Source organism: Protomyctophum bolini, assembly GCF_963924005.1.
Source record: "Protomyctophum bolini genome assembly, chromosome: 7".
In the NCBI taxonomy this organism is placed as follows: Eukaryota; Metazoa; Chordata; class Actinopteri; order Myctophiformes; family Myctophidae; genus Protomyctophum; species Protomyctophum bolini.
The window spans coordinates 17853388-17868896 of record NC_137868.1 but is presented as its reverse complement, the minus strand read 5'-3'; the positions used below and the strand labels follow the sequence as shown (position 1 = coordinate 17868896).

Sequence of the window (15509 nt, the reverse complement as noted above, 5' to 3'; positions counted from 1 at the left end):
GATGAGAAACGAGGCTAACTTTTTTTTTCAAAATTTCAAAAAACATGGGCTATAACCCATCGTTTTTGTCATTTTGTCATTTTTTTCAAATCTTCAAAAATGATGAAAAACTGCGCGCTATAGTATGCCGTACGATATGGGCTATAGCCCATGGTCCAAAATGATGAGAAACGAGGCTAACTTTTTTTTTCAAAATTTAAAAAAACATGGGCTATAACCCATCGTTTTTGTCATTTCGTCATTTTTTTCGAATCCTCAAAAATGATGAAAAACGGCGCGCTATAGTATGCCGTACCATATGGGCTATAGCCCATGGTCCAAAATGATGAGAAACGAGGCTAACTTTTTTTTTCAAAATTTCAAAAAACATGGGCTATAACCCATCGTTTTTGTCATTTCGTCATTTTTTTCAAATCTTCAAAAATGATGAAAAACTGCGCGCTATAGTATGCCGTACGATATGGGCTATAGCCCATGGTCCAAAATGATGAGAAACGAGGCTAACTTTTTTTTTCAAAATTTCAAAAAACATGGGCTATAACCCGTCGTTTTTGTCATTTCGTCATTTTTTTCGAATCTTCAAAAATGATGAAAAACGGCGCGCTATAGTATGCCGTACGATATGGGCTATAGCCCATGGTCCAAAATGATGAGAAACGAGGCTAACTTTTTTTTTCAAAATTTCAAAAAACATGGGCTATAACCCATCGTTTTTGTCATTTCGTCATTTTTTTCGAATCCTCAAAAATGATGAAAAACGGCGCGCTATAGTATGCCGTACGATATGGGCTATAGCCCATGTTCCAAAATGATGAGAAACGAGGCTAACTTTTTTTTTCAAAATTTCAAAAAACATGGGCTATAACCCATCGTTTTTGTCATTTCGTCATTTTTTTCAAATCTTCAAAAATGATGAAAAACTGCGCGCTATAGTATGCCGTACGATATGGGCTATAGCCCATGGTCCAAAATGATGAGAAACGAGGCTAACTTTTTTTTTCAAAATTTCAAAAAACATGGGCTATAACCCATCGTTTTTGTCATTTCGTCATTTTTTTTGAATCCTCAAAAATGATGAAAAACGGCGCGCTATAGTATGCCGTACCATATGGGCTATAGCCCATGGTCCAAAATGATGAGAAACGAGGCTAACTTTTTTTTCAAAATTTCAAAAAACATGGGCTATAAACCCATCGTTTTTGTCATTTCGTCATTTTTTTCAAATCTTCAAAAATGATGAAAAACTGCGCGCTATAGTATGCCGTACGATATGGGCTATAGCCCATGGTCCAAAATGATGAGAAACGAGGCTAACTTTTTTTTTCAAAATTTCAAAAAACATGGGCTATAACCCATCGTTTTTGTCATTTCGTCATTTTTTTTAAATCCTCAAAAATGATGAAAAACGGCGCGCTATAGTATGCCGTACCATATGGGCTATAGCCCATGGTCCAAAATGATGAGAAACGAGGCTAACTTTTTTTTCAAAATTTCAAAAAACATGGGCTATAAACCCATCGTTTTTGTCATTTCGTCATTTTTTTCAAATCTTCAAAAATGATGAAAAACTGCGCGCTATAGTATGCCGTACGATATGGGCTATAGCCCATGGTCCAAAATGATGAGAAACGAGGCTAACTTTTTTTTTCACTGAGAAAACTGTTGCGCCTTTCTTCCTCCTTTTTTTCTCTTTAAAGTTGACTACGGTAGCGGTGGTCTCAAAAACATAAAGGAACTTTGACAGGAAAAGACTCGCTCACCGTATAAACAAAGAAGTAAAACTCCTTAGACTTGAGACTTAGAAAAATATATTTTCTTTTATTTTAAGATGCTGTGCTCATGGTGCTCTGTGCTCATGGTGAGATTAAAAAGCAAAACGTTTTCGGTCCTCAGACCTTCGTCAGTGCTATGGTTTTTTACAGACAAAGAACTTGCTTTTAAACAGCTTCCAAATAATACAGCTCAGGTGCTGTGCATTACTAATTGGTGACATCACCAGATTGTGGGCGTGGACGACATTACAGAAGAGATAAATATACAAAATCAAAGTTATATATGAAACAAAAATATTGCATACATCACATGTTGACAGACTTATATAATCACTTTTTGAATATAACTTTTTACTCTATAGGTAGCACTGGAGGGAGAGATCCTCATTCAAGCCACCTGGATTGACAGACTTCAAATAAAAAATCCATCTAGATTCAGTTTGGAGGAGTTTGGTGTCTAAATCACCCCCTCTTCTAGATTTCTTAACTTGATCAATGACTGTGTAAGACAGATCTGCTATGGAGTGACCGGCTTCATTGAAGTGTCTGGCGACAGGAGATTTGATGTCCTTGCGTCTGATGGCACTCATGTGTTCTATGATGCGTGTGCGGACTGCCCTGGATGTTTTGCCTACGTACTGCAGATTACATTTACATGTAATCATGTAGACTACATTCGAGGAACTACAATTTACAAATTGTCTGATAGTGTATTGTTTGTTAGTAACTGCACTAGTAAATGTGTTAGTTTTCTTGGAGTTTTTACAGGCCACGCAATGTAGACAAGGGTAGAAGCCGGTGACTCCATCCAACCGCCCCGTGTGTTGCTGGGGGGGTATATAGCAGTCTGCTTTCACCATATAGTCTCTGATGCTTTGAGATCTATAATGAGAGAAAAGAGGAGGGTCAGTAAACACTTTAGCACCTTCAGGATCAGCTGACAAAACATGCCAGTGTTTCTCTATGATGCTACGTATATCATTGCTCAAAAGATTATAAGTAGTAATGCAGGCACATGAGTGTTTCTTTTTGGTCTTTGCAACCTGGTTAGGATTATTTAATTTAGTTAAAGCAGAGTCAAGCCATTTTCTGGGGTACCCTCTATCAACAAAGTTTCTGTACATGATGTCTCTCTCTTTTTCAAAATCTGACTGACTGTTACAGATTCGTTTCAGTCTGAGGAATTGAGAATATGGTAAACCTTTCTTCAGAGCAGGGGGATGTGCACTGGTGGCATGTAAAAGACTATTCTTGTCTGTTGGTTTGGTGTACAGAGTGGTGGACAATTTGCCATCCTGAAAAAGTACACGGGTGTCTAGAAATGGAATTTCATGTTTGCTGAATTCCATGTTGAATTTAATGGTAGGTGCCAGATTGTTCAGGTAGGACACAAAGCTATGAAGCTCTTCCTCAGTACCTTGCCAGATAAGGATAATGTCATCAATGTATCTCTTAAATAACAACATATTGTGGGCATAAGGATTGTTGTGCCACACTGAATTGTGTTCAAGGAAGCCCAAGGCAATGCCTGCATAATCTGGACTGAATACTGAGCCCATTGGTGCCCCCTGCAGTTGGAGATGATAGGAGTTCTCAAATAGAAAATAGTTTTGGTGTAAAATCATGGATGTCATTTCTACCAGAAAGTTAGTTGGAGGTGTCAATTCATCCCTTAAGTCTAAATAGAATCTTAATGACTCTGTGCCTAGATCATGGGGGATATTAGTGTATAGGGAGACCACATCAAGGGTAGCCAAAATAATATTGGCAGTGGAATTGAGAATATTTACCTCTGAAAGTTGTTGTATGAAGTCTCCTGTGTCTCTTAAATAAGAGGGCAATTTGGTTACAATGGGTCTCATGTGGCGATCAACAAACTGAGAGAGGGGCTCTGTAAGGCTGTCATTAGAAGCCACTATGGGTCTGCCTGGAGGGTGAGAAAGAGATTTGTGAATTTTTGGAACACAGTAAAATAGAGGGACAGAGGGTTTGTCTTTGGTTAGAAATTTGCACTCTGCCGGAGTTATACAACCCTCCAGCAATGAATCCTGGAGGAAGTTGTCTATTTCCTTCTTATAGGAAGGTGTAGGATCTTTGTCTAATTTGACATAGTAAGAAGTGTTAGAAAGTTGAGACAGAGCTTCATTGACATAATCTGTTCTATTTAGTACACATAGGCCTCCACCTTTGTCGGCTGGACGACAAATCACATCTTGTTTTTTAGACAAAGCTATAAGCATATCACGTTCATTTCTCCCCACATCTCTCTGATTGTTGTTCTTTGTTAGATTGTCAATATCTTTGTCTACCAATTTCATGAATGTATCAATGGTAGGGGCATTGACTGGAGGGCAAAATTTACTTTTGACTCTCAAAGGGGGAGTGTTCGATGGTGAATACACTTGAACATTGTCTTGTCTGTAGAAATACTTCAGTTTAATAGATCTATAGAATTTAAACATTTCAACTTTAAGTTTGAAAGGATCAAGTTTAGGTGTAGGTACATACGACAGACCTTTGTTGAGAAGGCCTTGTTCAGGACCAGAAAGAGGACTGTCCGACAGGTTGTAGATCAGTCCCTGCCCTTGTTGGGTCGTCGTTCCGATCGTCGTGGGTTGTCTCGAGCCTCTTTTGCCCCGGCGTCGTTTCTTCTGTATCTGGTGGGTCGCCGTGTCTCGTTGGACCTCTGTGGGCCTCGTTGTGCATGGGCGTGGTCGTTGGGCCGTGGTGGGCCTTGTGGAGCCGAGGCCTGGTCGTCTTCTAAAAAGGCCTTCTCAACAAAGGTCTGTCGTATGTACCTACACCTAAACTTGATCCTTTCAAACTTAAAGTTGAAATGTTTAAATTCTATAGATCTATTAAACTGAAGTATTTCTACAGACAAGACAATGTTCAAGTGTAGTCAAAGATCTTTTCACCACACCTTCCTGGTTCTTCTACAGGTGTCCCATAAGGCCGTTCTGAGCGTGGATGAGACGGGAAAATAAAAAAAACCATGGGTTATAGCCCATGTTTTTTGAAATTTTGAAAAGAAAAGTTAGCCTCGTTTCTCATCATTTTGGACCATGGGCTATAGCCCATATCGTACGGCATACTATAGCGTGCCGTTTTTCATCATTTTTGATGATTTGACAAAAATGAAAAAATGAAAAAAACGATGGGTTATAGCCCATGTTTTTTGAAATTTTGAAAAAAAAAGTTAGCCTCGTTTCTCATCATTTTGGACCATGGGCTATAGCCCATATCGTACGGCATACTATAGCGCTCCGTTTTTCATCATTTTTTATGATTTGACAAAAATGAAAAAATGAAAAAAACGATGGGTTATAGCCCATGTTTTTTGAAATTTTGAAAAAAAAAAGTTAGCCTCGTTTCTCATCATTTTGGACCATGGGCTATAGCCCATATCGTACGGCATACTATAGCGCTCCGTTTTTCATCATTTTTGATGATTTGACAAAAATGAAAAAATGAAAAAATGATGGGTTATAGCCCATGTTTTTTGAAATTAAAAAAAAAAAAGTTAGCCTCGTTTCTCATCATTTTGGACCATGGGCTATAGCCCATATCGTACGGCATACTATAGCGCGCCGTATTTCATCATTTTTGATGATTTGACAAAAATGAAAAAATGAAAAAAACGATGGGTTATAGCCCATGTTTTTTGAAATTTTGAAAAAAAAAGTTAGCCTCGTTTCTCATCATTTTGGACCATGGGCTATAGCCCATATCGTACGGCATACTATAGCGCTCCGTTTTTCATCATTTTTGATGATTTGACAAAAATGAAAAAATGAAAAAAACGATGGGTTATAGCCCATGTTTTTTGAAATTTTGAAAAAAAAAAGTTAGCCTCGTTTCTCATCATTTTGGACCATGGGCTATAGCCCATATCGTACGGCATACTATAGCGCTCCGTTTTTCATCATTTTTGATGATTTGACAAAAATGAAAAAATGAAAAAAACGATGGGTTATAGCCCATGTTTTTTGAAATTTTGAAAAAAAAAGTTAGCCTCGTTTCTCATCATTTTGGACCATGGGCTATAGCCCATATCGTACGGCATACTATAGCGCGCCGTTTTTCATCATTTTTGATGATTTGACAAAAATGAAAAAATGAAAAAAACGATGGGTTATAGCCCATGTTTTTTGAAATTTTGAAAAAAAAAGTTAGCCTCGTTTCTCATCATTTTGGACCATGGGCTATAGCCCATATCGTACGGCATACTATAGCGCGCCGTTTTTCATCATTTTTGATGATTTGACAAAAATGAAAAAAATGAAAAACGATGGGTTATAGCCCATGTTTTTTTAAATTAAAAAAAAAAAGTTAGCCTCGTTTCTCATCATTTTGGACCATGGGCTATAGCCCATATCGTACGGCATACTATAGCGCGCTGTTTTTCATCATGTAAATTTTACATTTCAACAGTAAAGTAATATATAAAGAAGAGAAACACAAAAGTACAAAAATAACATTTTCGAATTACCTGTATTTGCTTTGATTTTTTTTAACTTTCTCTAACCATTATTTTACACTTTTGGTTGTTGAAAAACAGCTTCTAACAATTATTTGACACTTTTGGTTGTTTCAAAATTTCAAAAAACATGAGCTATAACCGATCGTTTTTTTCATTTTTTTCAAATCCTCAAAAATGATGAAAAACGGCGTGCCATAGTATGCCGTACGATATGGGCTATAGCACATGGTCCAAAATGATGAGAAACAAAGATAACTTTTTTTTTTCAAAATTTCAAAAAACATGGGCTATAACCCATCGTTTTTTTTATTTTTTATGTACAAGGCTGATTAGTACCTTGTAGGGCTGTCTCTCCCAGCAGCTGTCCTCTCTGGGCTGAATCTAGCTGGTGTCTGCCTGGCTGAGGGCCACTGTCTGTGGTCAGCTGGCCTTTGGAAGCCTGGGCAAGGGCAGGACTCACACCAGACACATTGAACACCGGGCGGAAGTAATGAACTGGACGATAGTCACTGGGCAGGACTGGAGGTGGAAAGACCTTGAGTAGCATGACAGAGAGAGAGGGAGGAGAGACAGAGGGACGAAGAGATGTATTGAGAGAGATGGAGGAGAAAGATAAAGGAAGCGGTAGGAGGAAGAGGAAAGGGATGGAAAGTGGAAGAGAAAATGAAAAATGAAACGTAGGAAGATATGTGAGAAAGTATAATATTGAAAAGAAGACACTGTATGTTCACTCAATGAGGTTGAACACTCACTGTTTTCTGCTCAACCGCCAGAGAGGACAGAGTGAATCCTTCCAGAATCTTCCCCAGATAAGCTGCATCTACACTCATGCCTGGGACAAAGGAAGGAGGAATAATGCAGCTGAGTGATGTGGTGAAAACTAATAGCTGGTCTCAAGTCCCACTGATGATACAGCTGGGAACATACCCTAGGTTTACGAGACCAGTTGTTACACAACGACTTAGGCCGTTTAAGAAATCCAGATAAAACCGGGATAAACAGTACGACCAAATTAGTAATGTCAATCTCTCTTGGAGAGAATCATTTCTACTGAAGGGAGTGACAACAGTGTTGTTTTTGGCAGAACATTTTGATTTTAGTTTTAGTCATAGTCTCTTGAATAGTTTTCATTTAGTTTGAGTCACATTTTAGTCACCTGGAAGGTTTTAGTGTTATTTAGTTAGTCTAAGATTTTTGTCGACTAAATGTACAGTTGATTTAGTTAACTAAAATGTATTTTGGCGGGCCTTGATGCCGTCATAATGACTGATTTTACACTTTTACACATCTACAAGCTCACGTGTCGCAGTATGACGCTTTGTGAGCTTGTAGATGTGCTATTTTCAGCATGCAACAAAGTGTAAAATTACTTATACTGGATCTCTTGTCCACTAGTCCCTTCCTAACATTTTAGTCTAGTTTTAGGCTTTAGAAATTGTCAGTACAGTATATTTAGTCTTAGTCATCATAGCTTAGTTTTCATTTCGTTTCGTCAGTGAAAAAAGGAAGTCGACAAACTTTTTTTCTTTTAGTCGACTAAAACAACAGTGACAACACAGCTGAACAGCAGTAAACCAAAAGTGAGCATAAATAACTTATGGCAAAGCGCTTGAGCTTGCTATATTTATGGAGCTTGTAAATTAGCCATTTAGTATTTGTTTATTATCGAAAAAGTTGTATAATTGTATCAATGCTGATGCTGATATTGTACAAGTATTTCTTTGTATAATAATGGCTGATTCATCGTCGCTATAGCACTACATTATGTTTGAATAGTCTCACTTGTCTTGTTTTTCTTGTACTGCTGGGGGGCGGTCCATCCATAGAGTCCGTCCCCTGACTCCTTCCCCCCCAGGACCCTGTCATAGTTGGACATGGAGTCTCTGTGGTACACGTCTTCATCATCGTCCTCCATCGCCCCCACCCCAAATGCCTAAAAAGGTAAAAGGTCAGAAGTGAGCATCAGAAAACAGATTGTGTGTTGCCGGGCAATTATATTGAATTCTCCAATTTGATGCAGTATATCAGTGTAAGCACAATATTAATGACAAATTTAATATCATTTTCATTGCACATTTCAACACCGGAAAGAAAGGCGATTCACCCAAATCATCTGATCTTAATCTTCTCCCCCCTGAACTCAGAAGTCTGATTTCAACAAAGACATAAAACATGGAGTGGTCTGGTTGAATTGTTTAATAAAAGGAAGATTCGAGAAAATGCGACAATAAGCAATCCAGGACAAAATAAATGCACCTACTGTAGGCGCGCACACAGCTTACCTGTAAAGCGACTACATGAGAAATAAACTTAAAGTCGCTGAGAGGCGATGGGATGCGCCATGTTGTCAGACGCTCTCCGCCGCAAACAAAAGGAATTCGCTGGATCCAGGGTTTTACTTTTAAAGCAATATAAATGACTCATAACGGTGCTCAAACGTAAAGCAAAAATAAAGCTTCAACTTAAATAAAGTTAATAAAATAAAACCATATTAAAGCGGTGTAAAGCGGTCAACAAAAGTACGGAGTCCCACACACCCCCTCTCTCTCACTGTGTGCTCAGCAGGTGAACAGGTGCCCGTCAATCAATCATCTAGACACCAGTGACAGCCCATTCATTTCATTGACCATGACCAACATATAAATAATAACCAACATAGCCATTTCATTACCTGTCCCGTCGGGCCTTTCCTACTCCTGTGCGCTCCTCCCTGTTGTCCAAACAGCTGTGTGGTTCTGTCCGAGTCCAGGGAGAACAGATTGATGTGTCCAGAGGCAGAGCTGGACCCGGAGGATCCCAGCAGGGCCTTGAGGGGGTTGAGACCGCTGTACCCCAACCCGTGGACGTTCTCCTTAGGGGTGAAGTCAATGGGCGCGACATCTTTGGGGGCAAAGGTCACGTTCTCTGGGGCAAACTCTTCATCGTCCTCATCATCCTCCTGGACAACAGGGAGAGGGGGGGAATATATTCGATAAAATATGTATTAATGATTTCACTACGTCTGGCACGTCACTGGCCATCAGCCAGTTTTTTTATTTTTATACGTTTATTTAACAGAGACAATACAAAAAAACAATGTATCAAGTTATAAAACATGAAACTGTTGCATTGTATATGGGGTTTATAGCCGAGGCTAATTTGCGACCACACAGTCCCTGGTTACGAATACGAATGTGAATATAGTTCCCAGGAAATGCCCGTTTTGCGCACACAGTAATGCAGACATACAGTACCTCAGAGTCCTCTGAGCCAGCGCGAGGTGGAGCACAGCGGTATATCCTGTTACCAGATGATTCTAACAGGAGAGAAAGAGTATGTTTAGTGAGAATCACTCAAAGTGAGAATCTGGTACAGGTGAAATCACCCTGTCTGTCTCCATGGGTAACATACTCGTTTTCTGCTTGCCTTTCTTCCTTTTCATTCGAGGACCCACGCCTTGGCCATCCTTCCAACCCATTTTCCTCAGTAGTTCCACCCCTATGGAGGTCCTGACATGCAAAACAAACAAGCTCCTTTAAATAACACAGATTGACACTACCGCGTTGCCGTTGACACAATCAGCGCCAGGATTTCTTTCAAAATAGAAACTCAGGGTGCCGGGAAGATATGGCCGCTTTTACTCTGTAAGACCCCCGCTTCCGTTCCGGACAAAAAACGGGAGACATATTTTTTGCTTGCTTACCTCGCTAACATTACGATAAAGTCGCTGAATAATCCCCCGTTCATATTTTGAATGAGAGGCATGTTGAAGTCAGAAATGAAGAGTTTAGTATATCTGGTCAAAACCACAGAGAGCTCCTTAGATTACGCACGCCGAGCCTTTCTTTCTGAGCGGTAAACAGGGAAGTGATCGACAACGTGCATGCGCGAAAGAGCAAGGAGTATGGTGCAGAAGGAGAGGCCAACAAAAACAAAAGCAGAATATTTTTCTCTCGTTTGATATCAATGAAAATGCGCTAGGACGTGTGTACACGTCCTTTGGATCCGTCGGTTGGATTAGTTATGACGTTCCCACACGTCGTACGGGCTGTTTGTTTAGGTTTTCTAAGCTAAATTGCACCCATAAAACATGAACCAGTTTGACATGCACATTAGTCTACGCCGTCTACGGACCCGCGTTTAATGGCATTTCTATCTCTGGAACCCCCAATTTATATTGTAAAATCAATGTTAATTTAACTCTGAGAGTGTACAAATGGAACCTGTTAGGTTCCATTTGTACACTCTCAGAGTTACAGACCCAGAAGGGTCCATTTGGTTCCTAATTATAATTTAGCTGGGGACCCCACTTTGGGAACCACTGGTGTTGTGTACTTACCTGGCTGGAGGGATGAGCTCCTTCAGCAGAGTGTCTCCGGGTATGGTAGCTGACAGAGAGCTGATGAGTCTGGCCTTCTCCTGCAGCTGGTCTCTCCTCCCTGAGCCAAACTCCTCTGTCCGGCTGATCTCGCTGGGAGCAATGCCATGTTCACTGAAATCCTGGAGAGAGAGAGACCATGTAGACACTGCGGTCAACGTTAGAATAGTCATTAGACATCCTAGAGGGTTGGAACATTCATTTACACTTTGTATTGTATAGCCTTTTAGACTAGGGGCTCCATTTCTGTCACCGCTAAACCCCTTATCCCTAAACGTCTTTGCCTTTTTTTTTTTTAACCATTTTGCAAAACATTTTTGAATAGTTCAACTAAATAGTACACTACATTGACACGTTGTGAGCTTGTAGAGTGGCCAATTTAACTATTAAAAAATGTTTTGCAAAATTGTTTTTTTTTTTTTTTAAGAAAAAAGGCAAAGAAGTTTAGGGATGAGGGGTTTAGCGGTGACGAAAACAGAGCCCTAGATGTACACAGGCATTTATATGCAGTGTGTACAGTATGCTGTATGTAATACAGTACACACACACACACACACACACACACACACACACAGTATGTCATACACATCAAATACAGAGAGACAGGCACTACAATGTCTCTCTGCATTTGATGCGTTTATCTTTGCTTATTTTGAGTGGGTAGAGCGTCTGCTAAATAGCATGTAGGGTAAAAATGCATATTATTTTATCTACACAGATTATGTATATAGTATTATGGACCTCCTCATCCATGAAATCCTCAGGTCTGGCGCGCCCTTTCTCCGCTTTCTGTTCCCGCGACGACACGAAGGTCGATGGAGCCCATCCTGTTGGGAGGAGCAAAGGATGGATCAGACTTTGTCATTTAAATACGTAGAACGACACACTTCACATTAAGGGCTGTATCCGTCCGATCCGTGCAACATGACTTCAAAGAAAAATGTCCACCTCCCACCCCCACTAGGAATATAAAATACTAGTAGTATTCCATGGTGCAGTTCGGCCGAAATCTAAACCCCCTAGCTGTGTGTGTCGATATATATACAGTATATACCAAAAAACATCAATATCACCACTAACCCTCTTTGGTGCCAACGCTGTTAAAGTATCCAGCAGAAAAGCCTCCAGTGAAGGCTCCATGAAACCTCTTGTAACGGCCCTTCTCATCCTTCACCGTCTGTTCGTGGACTGGTACTGGCTTCCTCAATGGCTCATCTGTTGAAAGTCTGTATTATTATCATCATCATCATCCACAAGCATGTAGCCTGATTTATACTTCTTCAGTGTTGCTCGGTGAAAATAGCAGACATAGGCTAAGGCTACAAGCTTGTAGATTCGTACAACATCTACAAGCTCACAACGTGTCGCAGCACAACTCGTTGCTTGTAGATCTGCTATTTTCAGCATGCAAGCAAGTGTAAAATTACTCATACTGGATTTCTTGTCCACTTGTCCCTTCCTAACATTTTAGTCTAGTTTTAATTTGTTGTCAATATATTTAGTCTTACTTTTAGTCATCGTAGCTTAGTTTTCATGTAGTTTCCATTTAGTGAGTCAGTGAAAAAGGATAGTCGACGAACATTTTTCGTCATAGTATTAGGGGCGATTCATACTCCTATTTTAGAGGCGAAATCATTTTGGCACTACAGCGGTAAAATAGGAGCAAGAATCGGCCCTTAGTCGACGAAATCAACACTGGCAGGCAGTGTGCATAACTGCAGGCCCAGGTTTCAAAATTTCAAAAAACATGGGCTATAACCCATCGTTTTTTTCAAATCCTCAAAAATGATGAAAAACGGCGTGCTATAGTATGCCGTACGATATGGGCTATAGCCCATGGTCCAAAATGATGAGAAACGAGGCTAACTTTTTTTTCCAAAATTTCAAAAAACATGGGCTATAACCCATCGTTTTTTTCATTTTTTTCAAATCCTCAAAAATGATGAAAAACGGCGTGCTATAGTATGCCGTACGATATGGGCTATAGCCCATGGTCCAAAATGATGAGAAACGAGGCTAACTTTTTTTTTCAAAGTTTCAAAAAACATGGGCTATAGGTGAAGTAAACATTGAAGATGCTTTGCTACAAGCAGAATCTGCTAGAGCTACTTACAGGTGTTGCAGGTTACAAGTGTTGGTAATCCTCGGTGGATGGATGATCTGAGCATTGCGAGTACCAGCTGTCAGGGTCATCAGCTGGGAGCCATCCTTCCTTGATGTTTCGCCCCTTTCATCCCAGAACATCTCCAGATGGTGGGGATGGTGGTCAAAATTAAAAAAAACATGGGCTATAACCCATCGTTTTTTTCATTTTTTCCAAATCCTCAAAAATTGTGAAAAACGGCGTGCTATAGTATGCCGTACGATATGGGCTATAGCCCATAATGAGAAACGAGGATAAAAACCGATGGGTGTTACGATGCCTCTCTGACATCACAACCGGGACGTCAGGGTGACATCACCCTTGACATCCCAACACCATAAATATCAATGCCTACGCAAGTTACGACGGAATGAAGCTAAGAAGGACTTAGATCACGTAGCAGACCTCGGATACTATATCCTTTCATCAACCTGAAAAGCAGCATAAGGGTGCTGTAAAATGAAGGGGCGAAAAAGACACTGTAAATCTTTATTTTCAGCCAAAACATTTGTACAAGTTATTTTTTAGCCAATGTAACACCTGTCCCATCTGGAACCATTCAGAATTTTCTTTTTATTTCATTAACTGTGATTGGCTCGAAAGCCTGATTAATAATTGGTTGCATGCCGACAATAGCTCATCTGTGAACTTGTAGATTTGCCATTTTCTGTGTGCGACACCAGCATGTAACAAAGTATAAATCAAGTCGAAATGTTTGTCGTTGACAGCAAAAGCCAGAGAATGAATACTGCTAGAGGTACTATTAAACAAACGGATATAACAAAACAGTGTGTGTGTGTGTGTGTGTGTGTGTGTGTGTGTGTGTGTGTGTGTGTGAAAAATATGCTCATGATCAACAAATATTATCTGGTGTCAGATAGATAAATGACACAAGGATAGGCTTTTCTAAATCTAAATTATGTACCTCTCTTCTAATAATGGTTAGTCACTGTAGCGGACTCATCTCTCTATCCTGTCCAAATGTTTGCGATCAGAGCTGATGAAAAAATAAATAAATAAAAACAAAGGAGTAAGCGACAAGATGGGAAAGCCATTTTCAACAATTTCTTCTTGTGGTACAGCTTGTGTGTTGGAATATGGTCCAGAAACCTAGTATAGGTAGATCTAGCTGTTGACATACACGGGCTACAGTTGCCAAAATTAGGCTTTCACAAAACAAAGTTTTAAACCAGAAAAAGCTATTTAAATACCTACCAAGAAACAATATCTATTTGTTGCTACTATTATTTCTTAATATAATTAAAATATATCGTAATTAAAAACAAAACAAAAAAATGTATTTACATTGCATTCAGTCAGCATGGCATAGGAAAAGCTTCCTAGTCTAGTTAAACATATTGCTACTTGCTCATCTACAGCTGCACGGGCAAAAATAAAGAAAGACAATTGCCTGGGTTTACTAATTCACAGGATGCCAAATAGTAGCTCATGTATAGTTGGTTGTACAATCCTACTACTGCAGAGCGTAGTTCAGTCAGGATGTCACAGTATTAATTGTAAGCTTAATTCCGATGGTCATTGTCATACAACCTTAAAGCTAAATGGATAAAAGCATTTCTATATGGCAGTGGCAGCAACAAGTGCTCACTTTGAAATGATAAACATGTTCTAAAAACCACAGGAATTACGGATAACTGGGTATTGTGGTGAACAATTTACAAAGGCCTCTTTCCAGCATACAATACTCCTTACAAATTATTATGAAGTACTAACTGAAACTGTAAAAGTACGTATTGACGGTCGAATACAGTCTTCTAAGCACATGTATGCAGTTAAGTGTACGTAAACATTTTCCCCGTATGTAAAAACTATGGTAAGCTCGAAGCAGCCTTTGTAAAGTTCTAACACAAAGTAAATCCCAGTACAAGGTGTGGGGTGTTGCAAGCTTCTAACAGCTCAGGTCAGATTATTGTCAGGGGAGGGCATGGTGAAAAAACAGGGTAACTAATTTTCCTTCTGAAACAGTGACTACATCATGCTCAAAACTATACAACGCTGCCCCCCAGAGGGCATGAGTGGAACCTGAGGTAGCAAAGCCAAATCTAGACTTTGTATTTGATCATGCATGTAAAAAATAATAATAATGCCAAAGCAATGCCTTTTATCGCAATAGTGCATTTTCATTAACACCAAAAATATAATTTACACTCAAGTTTTTAACACTACATCGCTATAAAAGTATACACAAAATTATCAAGACAAAAGAAAAGTAAACTTCCAATGCAACTTTATGACAATGCCCTGGATCCTGAGAGAGAACGTTAATACTAGTAGTTCCACTGTACAGGCATAAAAAAAAAGCATTTTAATACAATTCTTCTCAATATACACAAGCAAATAGGGGAAGTACTTACAAATTCCTTCAAAATGATAGCCAAGCAGATATTGTGATAATTTGAATATTGAGTGGGTGCGAAAAGTAAAGCCTATCAAAAGATATTATTTATGAAATTGTTAAGTTTAGAGAAAAGTGTACTTATGTCTCTTAAAGAGTAGAAAAAAGTGTACTGTATATACAAAAATATACATCTTAACAAGACTTCCCAGCAGTGGCTTTTTGTGTTAGTCATTCCTTCGAGTTTGTAAACTTTTAAAACTATGCTTTTCAAGTGAAAAAATAAAACAAAAGGCAGCCTTTCAAACAGTAAAACAGTGAAATTTCATTTCAGTGTTGTTGTCGTTTTTTTTATACCAAAATCCATAACATATCGTAGCTCCTTAAAACTTCAAAAT

General features: G+C 39.2%; 1 protein-coding gene across 1 annotated transcript; it reads right to left on the bottom strand.

Moving 5' to 3' along the window:
- Positions 1 to 4344: 4344 nt before the first annotated feature.
- LOC308318599 (G patch domain-containing protein 1-like) lies at positions 4345 to 12856 on the bottom strand (the record flags this gene model as incomplete). Its single annotated transcript, XM_080768215.1, has 11 exons — positions 4345 to 4646; positions 6592 to 6790; positions 7008 to 7087; positions 8038 to 8188; positions 8927 to 9187; positions 9489 to 9550; positions 9646 to 9743; positions 10574 to 10734; positions 11354 to 11439; positions 11693 to 11838; positions 12726 to 12856. 11 exons carry the CDS (start codon positions 12854 to 12856, stop codon positions 4345 to 4347), a joined length of 1677 nt encoding a protein of 558 aa, XP_080624341.1.
- Positions 12857 to 15509: the final 2653 nt, after the last annotated feature.